The sequence below is a fragment of the Colletotrichum higginsianum genome, chromosome 5 (genome assembly GCF_001672515.1).
Source record: "Colletotrichum higginsianum IMI 349063 chromosome 5, whole genome shotgun sequence".
Lineage (NCBI taxonomy): Eukaryota > Fungi > Ascomycota > Sordariomycetes > Glomerellales > Glomerellaceae > Colletotrichum > Colletotrichum higginsianum.
In genome coordinates, this window is record NC_030958.1 from 3,704,421 (window position 1) to 3,720,394 (window position 15,974).

Below are 15,974 nucleotides of genomic sequence, written 5' to 3' on the forward strand. Positions count from 1 at the left end.
AACATGATGAGATACTCGGGTCGTGCCCATCGCCGGCAAGCATCATCTCCGCCATGGAGACATGTCCGGTATGACACAAACCCGAAAATATCAAACTACAAACAGGCAGACTTATCACATTGGGTGGGCACTGCACATGTCCACTTGTGCCTATAGCCATGAAGATATCGAGTTGCCGGTCAGCAACTCCGACGAATGTGCTACATCAAGCGATCGGTTATCCTATACCAGACTTGCGGGCTGGACAAACACGTATACCGATTCGCGGTTCGGCCAAGACAGTCAGTGTTATCGATGTTCCCTCCAGGGTGCTTATCACTGCAAAACGACTGACCAGAGAGTCTAACAAATTTGAGTGTCTTATTACTCATCAAGCGCATCTTCTGTTTATACAGCTTCTAAACATCCCATCCTCCTCTAATACAGGAAAGGTCTATATGAAAAACGCCTTCTGCCACCAGTCACATCTCTCCGCTACAGCGGTGTCAACGACAGTCGTCCTGTTGTACAGAGACACGACGGCCGCGTCATCCCCATAGAGGGGCACCTCCGGCAGACCATCCTGGTTCGGGCTCCCCGTCTTGGCGAACGCCGTCAGGTACGCCTGCAGCGTGTCCGCGACGGAAGCGTTCACCGGCAGCCCGTTGTAGGTCGTCTCGCCGTTGAAGAACGTGTAGCCAATGTCGTTGCCGTGGTGGCCGGGGGGCACGTCAAAGAGGTAGTTGTACGCGACGCCGCCCAGCGCCTTGTTGAGGAAGTAGTTGTTGCAGATGAACCACGTGTCCGCGACGGTCGCGGACGCGCGCGCGAGGGGCGTCGTCCAGGGGTGCGTGCCGTCGTACACGGCCGGGTAGAGCTGCGTGGTGATGTAGTCGACAACCTCGTCGGACGCGTCCGGGAGGAGAGGCGTCAGAAGCAGCGAGAGGTAGTCCTCCTCGTCCTCGATGAGCGGCGAGGCGAAGATGAAGCCCTCGTCGCTGTTCCGGGCGCCCAACACGGCCACAGACGAGTCGAATCTGCCCTGGGATAGGAGAAGGCCGGGGAGGTCCGGCACGAAGTCCCCGTCGACCGTGGGGCCCCAGCCGAACCCGCCCCAGTACGCGGTCGAAATGGTGACCTGGTTGACCTTATCGAGCACGTCGTATGGCAGCTTCCTGAGGTCGTCGAGGGTGCCGACGCTCGAGTTGCTGAAGTAGGACGCCCACTCGAGCGCTCTGGCATACTTCCCCGCCGCCTTGCTGCCGTTCCCGGTGATGAACTCGAAGCCAGGAGACTGGAGGATGGCGCGCCGGAAGGGGGCGCCGCTGGTCGAGCCGTAGGCCGTGAGCTGGTGCAGGATGGAACCGGCGCCGGCGGACTCTCCCAGGACCGTGACGTTGTCCGGGTCTCCCCCGAAGAGATGGATGTTCTCCTGGACCCACTGCAGCGCGAACCGCTGGTCGCGGAGGCCAATGTTGGAGACGCCGCCCTGCTCCTCGTACTCGGTGCCGGAGATGAAGCCGAAGAGGCCGAGTCGGTAGTTCAAGGCGACGTAGACAATGCCGTCCGAGCCGTCTTCTTGGGACTTTGCAATGAGCGTTGCCGGGTTGCCGCAATAGTTCTTGTCGCCGACGGTGTATCCGCCTCCGTAAATCCACACAAGGACGGGGGCTGCGTCGCAGTCAGTCAGAGCTGTGGGCTCATACGGTCTCTCTGCCACCACCACAGGGGGAAGAACTCACCGCCACCAGCCGAAGAATTGTTCGTGCTTTTAAATATCTTCTCCGGAACCACGACATCCAAGTTTAAACAGTCTTCCGTGATGGTGGAAGCGGGCACCGTGATGGGGGTGTTGAGGTACTGCTTGATCAAGGACGGGTCCGAAGACGGGCTCAGGCCTCGGATCCCGGCAAAAGTCGCGTTGACTTCGTCCAGAGACAGCTGTCCCGCCTGGTATTGGGGAGAAAGACTGAGCCATGGGGGGCTCCCCATTGGGCAGTTTCCCGGCGTCTGACCGTCGTTGACTGTGCGATTCACGACGGTGACCGGGGTGGGAGCTCCGAACCGGGGCGCCGTCGCGTAGCGGATGTTGGAAAAGGTGAACAACCCTCCCGACTCCTGAATATCTTAGCATCAGCCATCTTAGATCTACCAACCAGCAAATGTGTTCTGGACGACTTACATTGTAAGTGGCCTGGTGTACGGCGTATCCAAGGTCAACGGTAGGCAGCTGAGGGGTGCAGTCGGCCCTTGCTTGCGATGCAAGAGCAACAAGTGCCAGAGCGGCCACGTGCGTGTTTCTGATATACATCAACATCGTGACAAAGCTGCTGTGAGTCTCAGAGGGTAACTTGAGCTGTGTCGTGAGGAAGCTGGCATTGAAGCAAGTGTCAGAAATGCCAGGCCTTTTGTACTTCTAGCATCTCATCCTTTTCTTCCGCAAGTAAGCATGATCACAGCAACAGTTCAACTTACCCACTTAAAAACGATGCATTTATCTAACCAGGTTAATTGAATTATGAAACTAGAGGGTGTGGAAGCAACTTGGAGATGGAAACCCTTGGCCGGGCTCCGCCAGCTAGCTATTCAGCAGCCTGGCGGGAACTAAATTACAATTTGTGCTAAGCAGTGGGCGGCCGGTCAAAAGGCCTTAGGCAACTAGACAGCAGCTATGTGTGTATACGAGTTGGTTATACCGGTAAACCACCTACCATAGTAGTTCATTATGCCCCGTTGACACTATCCCACAAACTGCCCCCCTGCTTACTGTCTTGGCGCGGTGGATGGACGCACTTTTGGCGGGTTTGTGGTGGCGATGGCGCCTATGAGTGGCTATGGGTCATGTCTGATGCACGGTAACGGGGTGTGGCGGTGATGGCGCCTATGAGTGGTGGTGATTCATAACCGATGGATGCATGTCAGACAGGGTCCCGGCTGGCTGGTGGTGGTGATGATTCATATCCGATGCACGGCAAGGGTCTTGTCCTGGCCCAATGCGGGATAGCACATCTTCTACCGCCGTCGGGTGGAAAGCCTGCGAACAAAGGAAAAGGGCGGGTTTGTAACCAACCAGCTGCGGGTTTCCCGGCACAGCTGTTGGTGAGCCGTTCTGCAGAGTTCCCGTCATCTCTGAGACAGACACCCACTGCCCTTGATGTCGATCACCCTTGCTTTAGCGGACACAACTCTTGCCGATGACGCTGTACCCACGGGATAGAAGACTACTTGACAGGTCGACTATTTCGGATATTGGTCGAAGTTGCAGCGTCGCAAATGACTTTTCCCTGTTGCATGGCCATTTCCACAGACTTCACATTTCATGTCGGGGGCCAGGCCTACTTTGGCATACAGATGATCATGTCTGGCCCGCCATTAAGGAGAAACTGCATGTCGATAGCACCAGGCTGAGACAAGGACGCTTTGCAAGAGAGGAAGGATGAAAGAGAGTAGGAAACTTGTTGCCATCGGGCCAAATTCTGGTCCCCGGGATGAATCCGGACCCGACAGCACTCGGAGGAACAACGGGCCCGGAGCAATCTCCCCGGCAGGTATTGCCCCACTCCGCTCTCCGGACCATACCGTCCGCGGGCTCCTTCATCCGTGCTGCCCCACTTCTTGGGATGCCGGTTAACCCATGAGTGACAATACCACAGTGTTGAACCAACAAGCCTGACCTGCAGCTGGGAATAGCTGCACCCAGGCTCTGTTAAATAAGTCAGACTACCCACTTTTCGGCACCCCCCCCATTTCGGCACCCCAAAAATGAAGCTATTCCCATCATACTCGTCGACTTCAATTAATCATTGACTTCTTCTAGATGCAACAACAATACAGCTTTCAGCTTCACTAGGGTATTCAGAGTCGCTGGATTCGGCTGCATCATCCTCTTTTTCCCCAGCCTTAAGTTGCGCCTGCTGGATGTCTTTGATGTTGGCGAACTTAGTGTTAGGATCCAGCTGGACTGCCCTTCTTTTCCTTACTGCAGTATTGGTGACTTGGGCCTGCAGAAGCTCCAGTTTCTGCTGGGTATTTGCCAGCTCATATGCCTGCTCGCTGAAGCCTTTTTTTACCTTCCTGAATAGAAGGCGTTGAGTAAAGGCATCATTCTCCAGCTCTGTGAATAGCTTCAACTGCCCAGCTAGATCCTTCATCTTCCTTGGCGTCGACCATGCCACTGCAGATGACGCAGATACCCATCCTTCAGCTTCCTTGCCTCCAGACTGCCCTTTGCTGACCTGATCAGATGATCCTGATGCTGCTGGTGTTGATGGGAGCAGTAGGGAGCTCATCAGAGGCTTCGCCATAGAGACAGGCCATAACCCTGTCCATTTCCAACCACTTCTAATGTTCTGCATCGTCATACCTGCAGTACGAGCCTTCTGATAACAGCCTATAAAGTTCCTCTTGCCTACAACAGTTGAATCATTCCACTGACCAAGGTATCCAAGCTCCTTCCTATAGGCTGCCTTGACAGGGCTGAAGACTGACTGATCAAGTGGCTGGAGGACATGGGAGGTATGTGGCGGTAAGAACAATAGATGGATGTTGTTTATATAGCATAACCACATAAAGTCAGTCGTTGTATGACTCCCATGTCCATCCATGATCAGCAGCCTGACCTCCTTGCCCTGAGGAAGAGTCTGAGGGATGAAGACCTTCTGCAGCCATTCAACTGCAGTGGCATCTGAAGTCCATCCATTCTCCGTTGCAGTGAATTGCCATCCTTCATAAGGGCCAAGGTCTAGAGGAAACCACTGCTGCTGGACTGCCTTGCCCTTATAGATAACGAGGGGATTCAGAACATGGCCCAGGGCAGAGATGCATTCGATGATGGATACCCATGCCCTTGATCCAGGCTGTTTCTTACGTACAGACTTCGTCTCAGACATGCCCAGCACCAGCCCATTAGATCCCTGGCCCTCAAGGATACCAGTCTCATCCATGTTGTATCTATTAGCTGGTTTGATGCTGGTGATCTCTGGTATGGCGAGTAGTTTGAACCAGTCCCTGATGACCTCAGTAGATGCCCCATTAACACGCCTAGAATCGATAGGGCGACTTCTCTGGACCTTGACTGATGGATTCCTCTTCAAGAAGGCTTGGATCCAGCCTTTTCCTATAGGCTCTGTATCCCCCATGGCATGGAGGATCCTTTCTGCGAATAGCCTCACTTGCAGATGGGTTGGGGCAACACCAAGGGCATGCTGAATGCGAACCCATTCAGCCAGTTTAGCCTCCTGACTAACAGAAAGTCTCTGCAGGTCAGAAAAGGCAATTGACCTTGGTTGAGTGCCCTTAATCCGATACTGAAGTGTTGATCTTGGGATGCCATACACCTGACCAGCCCTCTTAATGGGCATGCCGTTGGTTATTGCGTCAAGGGCCTGATTGACTTCATCTTCGGTATACTGGCCCATAAGGTTGAAAAGAAGCTCTGAGGAAAAAATGAGGTTATTCGCATAAGTATAGAAAATGTTGTTGATGTTGAAAGTTGAGGGGTATGTTCTGGTGATGAGGCATTTGAGGCATTTTTGGGGTGCCGAAATGGGGGGGGTGCCGAAAAGTGGGTAGTCTGACTTACGACGGATGTCTCCCGTACTTACCAACAAACTGTTTTCTCCGTGTTGTGAAGCTGTTTTCCCCATGACTCAAATCCCGCGAGATGCCATTTTGGCTTGGATATCGGCCTAGAGGTGAGACTGTCCGTCGTCGAAATCTCCAGTAGGATGAGCCCTAATAGCGGGCAAATAGATACTCTCGAATCAAGACAAATATCCCAGGTCATTTCCAACCAAAGATAACACAGTATTTTGCAATCTAACGGCGCGGCCCATTCGACCACCGACAGACAGCAGTGAGGCGACGGCAAACCCTTTCCAGAGGATCACGAGCCCTTCCAAAACACCTAGCTAGATACAGCTGGCAATGGAATGACTGCGAAACTAGAAATGTCTCACCACCCTAACAACCGACACTGGCGGTGCTCCCCCGGGCGGCCTCCCGTCACCTACACGAGGTCCCCCGAGCTTTCCAGCCAGGCCGGAACAAGTAAAGGGAGCGCCAAGAGAAAATCGCTCATACTAAAAACACGACAGACCCCAAACGCGGCGGTACGCGATCTCGGTGTGCGTGTGTGTGACAGGGGCAGTCATTACGTTAAAGTTAACCAACGGAATACCGCTTTCGGTCCCAAACGGCAAGACGGCCGAAATCCTGCGGGGATAAGATTCCGACGCCGTGCCAATCGGCTGCTAAGTTTTGGCGATGCATCGCGCGAGGCGGTCACTGATCTGGCAAAGGCCGGGCATCGCAGCTCTTAATCCCTCATCCAAGACACGGCACGGGCGAACGAGTTGCGTGAGAGCGATGTGTGTTGCTCCTCGGTGCGTGCGTGCGTTTACAGGGAGAGGCAAAATTGACTTAAATTGTTGGCTGAAGGTCGATATTCTCGATGCTCCTTCATCTAACAACACACACCCGCATTGGCCTTTCTCTCCTTGCCTCACATGTCTTGTTCCATATGAGCCCAACAAGCATCCCGGATGCCGCTCCGAGCAGCCCGCCATCCCCTCCAGACCCCGAGATGCAGCGCTGGGCCGTCACGGCGGCGGTTTGTGTGGCTTTCGCCGTCCTACTCAGCCTGATACTGTACATGCTCGGATGGCAGAAGTTCAGTAGGGCACGGCATCCACCGGCATCACCGTCCCCCGCGTCGCCGTACCGCGCCCAACACCAGGACAGGGGAGACGTCACGCTGCAGTTGACCAGCCATGCCACGTACAAGATACCAAAGAGGCCGAGGCTGGTGAAGGTGGACAGCAACAGGCTCGGTGCAACGACCGACGTCGCCGATGCCAGGACCTGTCCGGTGTGTCTGGATGATTTCGCCGCCGGCACGGTGGTAGGACGACTCCCGTGCGGCCACGTCTTTTGTTCGGCCTGCATCGAGCTGTGGCTTTCCAAGCACGGGTATACCTGTCCTATGTGGTGCGTTTCCCGGCTTGCAATACGGTTCACATACTCCGTGAGACTGATACGTATCCCTAGTCGGTTCAACCTCGAGGCGGGCGCTACTCACTGTGGACGGCCTGGACAGTGAGAAATATGCACACGAATATTGGTGAGAAAGTAGCCCAGTACTTTGCATGGTAGGGGGGCGTGCTTTTGTTTCAGCAACAACTATGGAATGGCATCATCTCGCAAAGCGCGTTGTGGCCTTATACTTCGTATGTACAGCAGGAAGATAGGAAAACATGTACAACAGAAAAGATGATGATGCGTGCCTCGTACGTGAGCCACCTTTGTGGATGAACGTTCCATGAGCGCGTCTCCGGGTAGGTGAATCTCCCATGTCAGGGCTCCCATGTCAAGGGAAGACACTTAATCAAGGCCACTGACCTCAACTAGCTAGCTGGTTCCTATTTACTAGAGAAATCGTTAGCGAGGGACCATGAGAGACAGACATAAACAGGAGCCCTCAGACGTCGGCCGGTTGACTAGACGGACGGGGGGGCAACTCACGGCGGCAGCTCCGGCGCTGTTGAAGGTAGATCCGATAGGGCCGACCTTGATGTTGGAGAAGACGACGGTGGAGTCGGGAACCTGCGACTCGACGTCGGCCGGGACGCCCGAATCGATTCCACAAGACCCGCGGGTCGCGCCGGGGCCGGTGGCGTTGGTCGGGTAGGTCGAGTCGAGCCAGAGCATGTTGGAGTGGTGCTGTGTGTGAAAAGTGTGTTAGCAGAAGACACTTGGTAGCTTGACTGTTTTCTCTCTCTCTCTCTCTCTCTCTCTCTCTCTCTCTTAAAGGCAACTTACGTCGTCCCAGACCGACATGACGAGAACCATGCCCTCGGCGAGCGCCTTGCCCATCTGCGCGAGGCCGCCCTTCTGCGTAAAGACGTCCTCGTCGCCAAACGCCTTCTTCTGCGCGCTGCAGTAGGCCGCCGTGACCGAGTTGCCCTCGACGCCGGCGACGTCCGACTTGGAGTTGGCAAAGACCTTGCCGTCCTGGACGTAGAACCGCCTGATGTCGGCGAGGGCGCCGGCCTCCTCGACGAACTGCGTGACGACCGTCATCTTCTTGGAGGTGTCGATGGCGAACTGCGAACCCTTGCCGTAGAAGGACGTGTTGCCCATGCGGTAGCTGTTGAAGTCGCAGCCGTCCGGGTCGCACTGGCCGGCGTACCGGGTCGCGCTGTAGGTGCCGCCGCACGCGTCGCCGGAGCAGCTCAGCTGGCCGACCGTCTCGCACGGGTGCGGCGTGTAGGCCGTCGAGACCGAGTTGGCCTCCCAGATGTCCATCTCGGAGCAGCACGAGCCCATGTTGCCGACGCCGGCGTTGGCGTCGTTGGACGACGGCACCCAGCCCTCGACGTTGGCCTTGCCGTCGATGAACTTGAGGTCGCGCGGGCACTGGCTGTCGCAGTAGCCCGTGCCGTACGACGCGCCGGCCTTGTTGGAGGGGTGCTTGGACGCGCCGCCGTCGGCATCCATGGAGACGAAGTACAGGGCGCCGTTCAAGCCGCACTATACATTGTTAGTCATGGGCGGCGTAAACAACATCAGAAACCGGGAGATGGGAAGGGGAGTGTGTGTGTGTGTGTGTCACAAGGGACGGGGACTTACACCCAGCTTGGAGACGTCCACGTCAAAGGTAAACTCCTGCCCCAGCAGTTTGAACATCTGGTATTTGTCGGTGCCCTCCATGAGGTACATCCGGGAACCGATGTTCTTGCTGTAAGGGCCCTGCTGGACGAACTTGAGGCTGAGGGCGTCGCCAGTCGTCGTGGCGCCGTACGTGCCGGCGTAGTCGGCGCCGTCGAGGCAGCACTTGGACGCGCAGTCCTCGCCGGTGCTGCAGATGGACGTGTCCCATTTGTTGCCCGTGTAGCAGTTGGTGCTGCCGCTCGTCTGGTGCGTCCAGCGCCAGTTGGCGTCCACGGTGACGGCGCCGTTGACCTTGGTGCAGGCCCCGCCCGCCGCGCAGTTGGACCAGGTCAGCGCCGGCTTGGTCTCGGCGTTGAGCGTGCAGACCTGCTGCGCGCGGACGGCGGCCGCGAGGGCGGCGATGGCGGAAACCTTGGTCAACATGGTGATGTGTGGGTGCAAGTCAAATAAGTGCACACTGATAAAAATCTTCAGACGTCGAGTCGAGTAGAGAACGGATGAGATGAGAATGGTCAAAGAGCGTGTGTTGGAAACTGTTCAGATGACTTTTGTCTCTTTAGGAAAAAGAATGAAGGACTTGCCAGAAAAGAATGTCGCGAGTGGCTTGGGATGAGAGAGAGAACAGCTTTCCAGTGAGACGATGGCCTCCTTCACATTATATAGACTCTCGGGAACTGTTTCGAGATGGCACTCAAGGTTGAACTATCACCATGGCGGCTTTCCCCCTCACTTCCTGCTTCCCCCTCAACATTTCGAAATTCTGCAATCTCCGGCCAAGGGGCTTACAGCATCCTGTAGGTGAGTCGTGATGTTGTTAATTGGGAACATCGACCCCGGATACTACGGTCACCTGGAGGGATTTTGACGGTCCAGCGGGACCATCAACCCCCAAGATCGGATGCCTTCCCGTCGTTCCCAAGTTGCCCTCGCAACACGGCATTGGACGAACCTGGCCCCGCGTTCATTTCTCCGAGACGTTGGCTGGCCAAGCCGCTGGGCGAAGCTTGTATCCGGAGGGGAAGACTTGGCTCTTCTTGCGGTGGGCCCATCTGCACCAAGTTGATTAAAACTGCCTCAAAGAGCGACGTTCTAAGGTGAGTGACGGATAACGCGGGAGAGGGGGGGGGATGATGGATAGGAGGTGGTTTGAGCGAGTTGGAGAGACTAAAGACCACACACACAGTTGCCGCAACCCGTGCGAGTGAGGTGACATCGTTCGTTTTCTCCGCAAAAGCCCCCCCCCCCCAGGAAACTAGAAAGCCAAGTTCAGGATCCATGCAAGGGACTCCCGGGCGGAACATCTCCCACCGCCCTCCGTTCTATCACTGACGCTGGATGCCATTGGCCGCACAACGCCTGGCATACCCCCCTCGCCCCCTGCAAAGTCCGGAGGCCCGGCACTTGCGAGCCAGTCGTCGAGAGGAGTACCGACAGCCGCAGAGGCGGGTGTTACGGCCTTGCTCATGCTCCGACAATCAACTTACTTGCGGCACTGGCTAGTTAGCTGGTGAGGAGACGGGGTCACAGACTTACCCGTTGATGTGGCCCGTCAAAGCTTCACGCCCTTTTCTGGGCCAGAATGACGGCAACGGTGGGCCCAGTCAACGGTATGACCTTCGCAATAAGCCTCAAATTCTCTCATTGCACGCTCAATCTACCGCAAAGTGCTTCCTTTGCGGACGTTCGTTGGCATCTGCGTGGGATGACCACATCTAGTATACAGCTTCAGACTCTACGCCCGCCCTACACTACCAAGACCACAACCACGTACCTGTACAATAGGCACACCCAACCGGGAGCCCTCAGTCCCGGCATGAGCAATTCTCTGCCCGCGGTAGAAGAACAAAAGTCAAAAGTCCTGTTTGTTCCCCCTCCCCGCGTCATCTCCTCCCCCCCCCTTCGTCTATTTTACTTTCTTGCCCCTTTTCCATGCCGGGCTATGCCTGCTCCCCGGCTAGAGCATGCCGTGTGTGGGGCCGTGGGGTCTCCGGAGCACCGCGCGGAACGACGGACCGCGGAGACGAGTCTGCTCCATCGTCTGGCCGCGCTGTTTTTCGAACCCGAAGCTGGTCGCAGAGGAAGCTCGCGGTCCCTGTTACGTACACAGTGCTACTGAAAAGATTCTCACGAGAGAACTTCCATCCATCCAACCGTCTGCCACAAAAGATTCCCCTCTGCTCCGAGTCTCCCTAGACCCTCTCAACACGTGTGGAGCAACCACCCCCCTGCACAATGGCCTGCCGGTCGGTGAACGCCACGGAGCGTAGCGTGCCGCAGTCTCGGAACGTTAATGATCGACCACGTCCACTTCCTCAGAGTCCCGCCGTCATCTGCCGCACGCGGCGCGCGCGCGTTCAAGCTCTGCGGCTCCGATGGGTAGGATGGCCCAGCTTGGCCCCCCTCTGCGCGATCAGCACACTCGACGCGAACTCGCGAGAAGAGCTCCTCGGAGATTACCCTCCAGACGTCCGAGTCTCCTTCGGGGGCTTCTCACCTTCGAACCCGAGACGCACATCGCCGATGCGGTCTACGCTCCCAAGACTTACCCTTACCCACCTGCGAAAACACTGCTCCAAAATAGCACGTGCCAAAAGGTTGGGGAAAAACAGCGTATCGGACTTGGAAACTCGCGAGTGGGAGAATACTGTCATTATTGAGAACGTCCGAATAGGAAAAGCTTCATCATCTCACGTCCTGCCAAGTGACAAACTCGCGCCTGAAATGAATATTTCAGAACACTTCTGGGTCGTGGGTGCTACCACACTGTTCGAACCTTTCTAGGGGAGGAAAGAAGTGAAGGATGGTAAAAACATAGCGACAGTAAAATGACGGAGGTCCGCCATGTCAAGGTCCGGCCAGCCCAGCTTCGCGACTGTGTGTTCTTCGTCATGCTCGGCGGGAAGGGTTTCCCCGACTGACAAAACGGAGAAATGTCTTTCCTGAGGCCGTAGGTATGACGGGGGTCTGGTGGCATGTTATAGTTCAAAACCCATGCCACGGAAAGTCGCCGCCGGGACACATGAGACAAACAGGACGAAGACAGAGCGATTAATCGCAACCTCTTGGTCAAGTTTACTTTCGCCGACTTCAGTTTACCTTTGTCGACTTTAGCTTACCTTTGTCGCCATCGTATCAAGTGATGCTGTCAGCATGCAGGTGGGAAACCAACTCTATCTCTGTTCTTATGTTTCGACGGCGACAGGTGTGTCCGAGGCTGATCGACGGGCCGTGGGCTGGAAACGAAACTGGCAATCACTCGGCGCCTCAGCAACTCAGCGGCACGGGCGGCTGACTCGGATGATTCGCGCCGGAGATGTGCTGCAGATCTTTATAGGGAATGGGGTTCGGTGCCGGGCCCGGGCGTCATCGAGACGAGAGTCTTTGGGCCTTCCAGCCGTAGCCGGGTCCCCCCCGTCTGCTGTCGAAACGGTCGAGACGTCAACCAGGACCCAGAGACGCCGAGCCATGCCCGACCGAAGACCGAACTGGTCAAAGGCACATGAGCGTCGATAACGATGAGTATATAGACACTAAGACGGGTTGCGCGTTGCAACAAAAGGATTCGGGCTTGGTTTGATCGTCTTCAGGGCCTTTTGAAAAGGGGCCGAATCTCGACGTCGGGTTGGCTGTGTGTTGCTGTTGATGAAGGGTTGTCTGCATGTGACAGGATATGCGTGTGGAAAGGTTGCTTTCTTTTTTGACTTTCAACCATCTGCAGGTACAGCCGAATCTTAAACCCGCTGCATGTGTCGTGGCCCGTCCGTTGTTTTTAGAGTTGATTTAGGGGGGAAATAAGGACTCGGAGTGAAGGACGGGTAGTTTGGCCGAGTCCAAACTGGGGAGGCTGTGACAACTTAAACTTGCTTGGACTCTGCCGGCCACCCGGTGTGCCGGCCCCCCTATCAAGAGGTTCCCAGATGCTCCGGTCCTCCATCGACGAGCTGAGACCGAGTAGAGAAAGCGGGTGGTGTTTCCAGACTCCGCCATCGAAGCCAAGAAGGATATCCGGCAGAGCTTGGCGCCCCTCCTCACAAAGGCTTGTGGCCATTGCTTCTTCCCGCATGTAAAACCGTCGAGACACGTCGCAGGAATTGTGGTGGCCCTCGCGATCCCAAAAGTCACCAGAGGGGGATAACTTGTAAGCGAAGGGGTGGGGATGAGCGGCGCACAGAGACCCGTTTCTCCGTCTGGGACGGACTGAAGCTATCGCCAACCCGCAACCTCCATGTTTGGGTTGGCGTCAGGCCCTAGATGCTCACTTGCTTGGTAAGATACGCTCACATAGCTTAAGCTTTCCCCTAGACCCTCTTATCGTGTGTGGTAGTGTTAGCCTCACAGGCTGGTGATTACCAATCGTCTCGGTGGTGGCTGTCAGATCTTTATGCGTCGCCAAGAACGTCATCACGACCCCTCTTCTGATGTGAAGGAGGGACTAAACACATGCTTGATATGGATACGTGCGTTTGGGGGGTGAATCGCTGCAGCCTTTGTCTGCTGCGGTTGAGAAGTGGCGTCACGAAGCGCACCGCTCTTACACCCATCCCTTAGATAATCACTTCGTTTCTGTTGCTTTGGGAAAGGAGCGGACGGGGCTTGATGCTCTCTTCTCTGGCACTTATGGTCCAGCGTCCACATGGACTTTGGGTGCTCGCTATACAGCATCAACCTTTCTCCTTTCCCGGGTGTGTTTAATGACACATGCTGCGACATGTGCCCCCCCTCTCCCCCTCACGCCCTGCATTTCTGTCTATCCATAGAATACGTGCGTTTCAGCACGGGTGAGCCTTTTCAGCTGCAGACGGAGGGGAGGGGAGACAACAGGCTCTGGGAATAGGACGAAAAGTCAAAGACCCCACCGCCGGGTTTCAGGAACCGTGAAAGTCTCTTTTTGGGATGGACAGTCTAGGAACGGAACACGGCAGTAGTCGCAGAGCATGTTTGTCAGCCAAGAAGCCCGTCTGGGACGAGGAGGAACACGAGACTTGGGCGTCCATATTCACGACTGCTCGACATCAACTCACGATATTTTCTTCCTTGGGGAAAAATCTAACAAGATCTCCCAGTCTCACTGCCAAACCCCTGTCTGTTTGTTCTTGTTCACATCTCATTGGGGTTCCCCCAGGCTATGCCGTAAACGTTTTGGGTCGAATCATTGCTAACAGGGTTAGTTTTTCTTTTCCTTTTTTTTTGAATTTTTTTCATGTTAAGATAAGTTTACACACGATAAAAGTATAAACAAAATGTATTTTGGGTGGGGGGTTTGATGTAAGAAAAGAAACGACAAAACGAGGAAATAGAATAGCACACTTCGCATCCGCTTCCCTCCCCCGCCCATTTACTTTCTCGGCTCTTCTCCCCAGAACTTTGAGTTTCGCCTTTTGTGCGTGTCTCTGTGCGCTCAACAAAACAAGAAGGGGTGTGTGTATCGTGTGTGTGTGTGTGTTTTGAGATCTGTTTCCATCAAGAGAGACCACTGATTAGAGGAAGAGAGAGAGAGAGAGAGAGAGAGAAAGGTCGCGAAAAGAGGTTTGAATTTGGTCAAGAGCGAACAACGATGAAGCCGAAACTTCTCAACGTCTGTAATAACGATGGGGATATATGCCATTTACGGGGCGACCTCGGGCTGGAACTCGGCGCCGGGTACGACGTAACGCCTGGCCCATCGGAGCGCCTGGCCGGCCTCCCCGCGCTTCTGGTTGTTGTTGCCTCCGCGGTTGCGGCTGTTGCCCCTGTTACCAGAATTTCCGCGGCCGCGTCCGTTGCCCGTGTTATCGTTGCCGTTCTCAGCGTCAACCTTGTTGTTGTTGGTGTTCCCAGCCTCAGCGGCAGGGGCACCTCCGGCGGCACCTCCGGCGGCAGCGCCAGCATCGGCGCTCCCGTTGGCGGCGTTGGGGCTGGCGTTGGTGTTGGCGCTGGGGCCCGTGTTCGTGACGGGGGACTCCTTGATGACGACGTCCGGGGTGCCGAGCAGCTTGCTGGCGGCCTCGGCGGCGGCCCTCTGCTGCTCGGTGCCGTCGATCTGGTTGGCTCTGACGGCGGCCGGGAGGTCGGCGACGTTGCCCTGCTGCTGCGCGAGGACCAGGTCCAGGGTCTTGAGCGACTGGATGTTCTGGGGCGTGTTCACTGTGGGCGTCACGTCGGTCTGCTCGATGGGGAAGCAGCCGCCAAAGGGGCCGGCGACGGCGTTGTTGCGGCAGCGGACGGTGCAGATGTTTCCGGTGGACGCTGTGATGCTGTCAGTTTCTGTCTGTCCTTTTTGGTTCCCCTCCTCTTTTAGAAGAGCGGGTGGGGGGGGGGGGGGGGGGGAGAGAGGGTGAAAGTGAAAGATGGAGAGGAAGGGTGAAATATGGAGAGAGAGGGGTTGGCTCTACGAACCTCCAGTGCACTTCATGTCGGCGGGCAGCTTAACGGTGACGTTGAACTGCTGGGCCTTGACCTGAGAGAAGCCGTTGGCGCCAGGCACATTATTGGTGACCTCGAGAGGGACCTGGCCGCTGCCGCCGAGGGCGTTGCTCGTCTGGTCGAGGTCGCAGGCGAAGGGGCCGGCGCCGTCGGCGTTGACCTGGTGGATGGTGACCGTCAGCTGGCCGCCTGCCTTGACCTTTGTGACCTGGCCGGCCGCTAGCGCGTTCTCCGTGTTCTCGCCAATGTCGATGTTGCCCGAGATCTCGGTGCGCCCGCACTCGTTGACGATGTTGGCGTTGATCTCGGCGTCGCGGATTAGAGTGGCGTCCTGCTGGCAGGGGTTGATGGCCGTGCAGTTGCGGGCAATGTTGGGGTCGACTGGGTTTTGCGTTAGTTGTTTGAATTCCTTGAGAATTGTGCGAGAGACTCTGGGTTCATGGGATATCTCATGAGAGAGGTCCCACAGTCTCGTGAGATATCCCACAATCTCATGAGAGCTCTCTCTCTCTCTCTCTCATCCTGCACCTCCTTCTCAACGTACCCTTGAAACCAATACTGGCAGGCGAGCCCGCCTCTCCCTGGGCATTAAGAATGACTGCATGGCCCCGGGCCACCGCCAGGACGGCCGAAGCGATAATAATATCCTTGAATGAAAGCATCTTTGTGAGGGTCTCGCAGAGACTTGGTGTCGAAATGTGCCAGCACGATTATGATAGGTAAAATAAAAGAGTGATGCAAGGCAAAGGAATGGGAGGAGATCCAAAGGTGAAGAGAAGAAGCGAAGAAGAGAACAGAAAGGAAAACGGGAAGAGCCCGCTGAGAGAACGGAGCGGCGGCGGTGCAGAGTTGATATTTGATGCGGGTGTGTGGCCAGAGAACAAGGGGGGGGGGAAACCTAAACACTGGACGACGCCGCGAAA

At 55.9% G+C, this 15,974-nt stretch overlaps 4 protein-coding genes across 4 annotated transcripts; 1 reads left to right on the forward strand and 3 right to left on the reverse strand.

Annotated features, from left to right (window-relative positions):
- Positions 1 to 433: 433 nt before the first annotated feature.
- On the reverse strand, positions 434 to 2,296 carry CH63R_07987 (Carboxylic ester hydrolase; the record flags this gene model as incomplete). Its single annotated transcript, XM_018302961.1, has 3 exons — positions 434 to 1,692; positions 1,722 to 2,097; positions 2,162 to 2,296. The coding sequence occupies 3 exons, from the start codon at positions 2,294 to 2,296 to the stop codon at positions 434 to 436; spliced, it is 1,770 nt and encodes a 589-aa protein (XP_018157739.1).
- Positions 2,297 to 7,359: 5,063 nt separating this feature from the next.
- On the reverse strand, positions 7,360 to 9,072 carry CH63R_07988 (Glucanase; the record flags this gene model as incomplete). The annotated part of the gene is made up of 4 exons (XM_018302962.1): positions 7,360 to 7,386; positions 7,429 to 7,698; positions 7,798 to 8,508; positions 8,608 to 9,072. The coding sequence occupies 4 exons, from the start codon at positions 9,070 to 9,072 to the stop codon at positions 7,360 to 7,362; spliced, it is 1,473 nt and encodes a 490-aa protein (XP_018157740.1).
- Positions 9,073 to 10,881: 1,809 nt separating this feature from the next.
- On the forward strand, positions 10,882 to 11,430 carry CH63R_07989 (uncharacterized protein; the record flags this gene model as incomplete). Its single annotated transcript, XM_018302963.1, has 1 exon — positions 10,882 to 11,430. One exon carries the CDS (start codon positions 10,882 to 10,884, stop codon positions 11,428 to 11,430), a length of 549 nt encoding a protein of 182 aa, XP_018157741.1.
- A 2,824-nt stretch (positions 11,431 to 14,254) lies between these two features.
- On the reverse strand, positions 14,255 to 15,713 carry CH63R_07990 (Gas1-like protein; the record flags this gene model as incomplete). Its single annotated transcript, XM_018302964.1, has 3 exons — positions 14,255 to 14,874; positions 15,025 to 15,432; positions 15,596 to 15,713. The coding sequence occupies 3 exons, from the start codon at positions 15,711 to 15,713 to the stop codon at positions 14,255 to 14,257; spliced, it is 1,146 nt and encodes a 381-aa protein (XP_018157742.1).
- Positions 15,714 to 15,974: the final 261 nt, after the last annotated feature.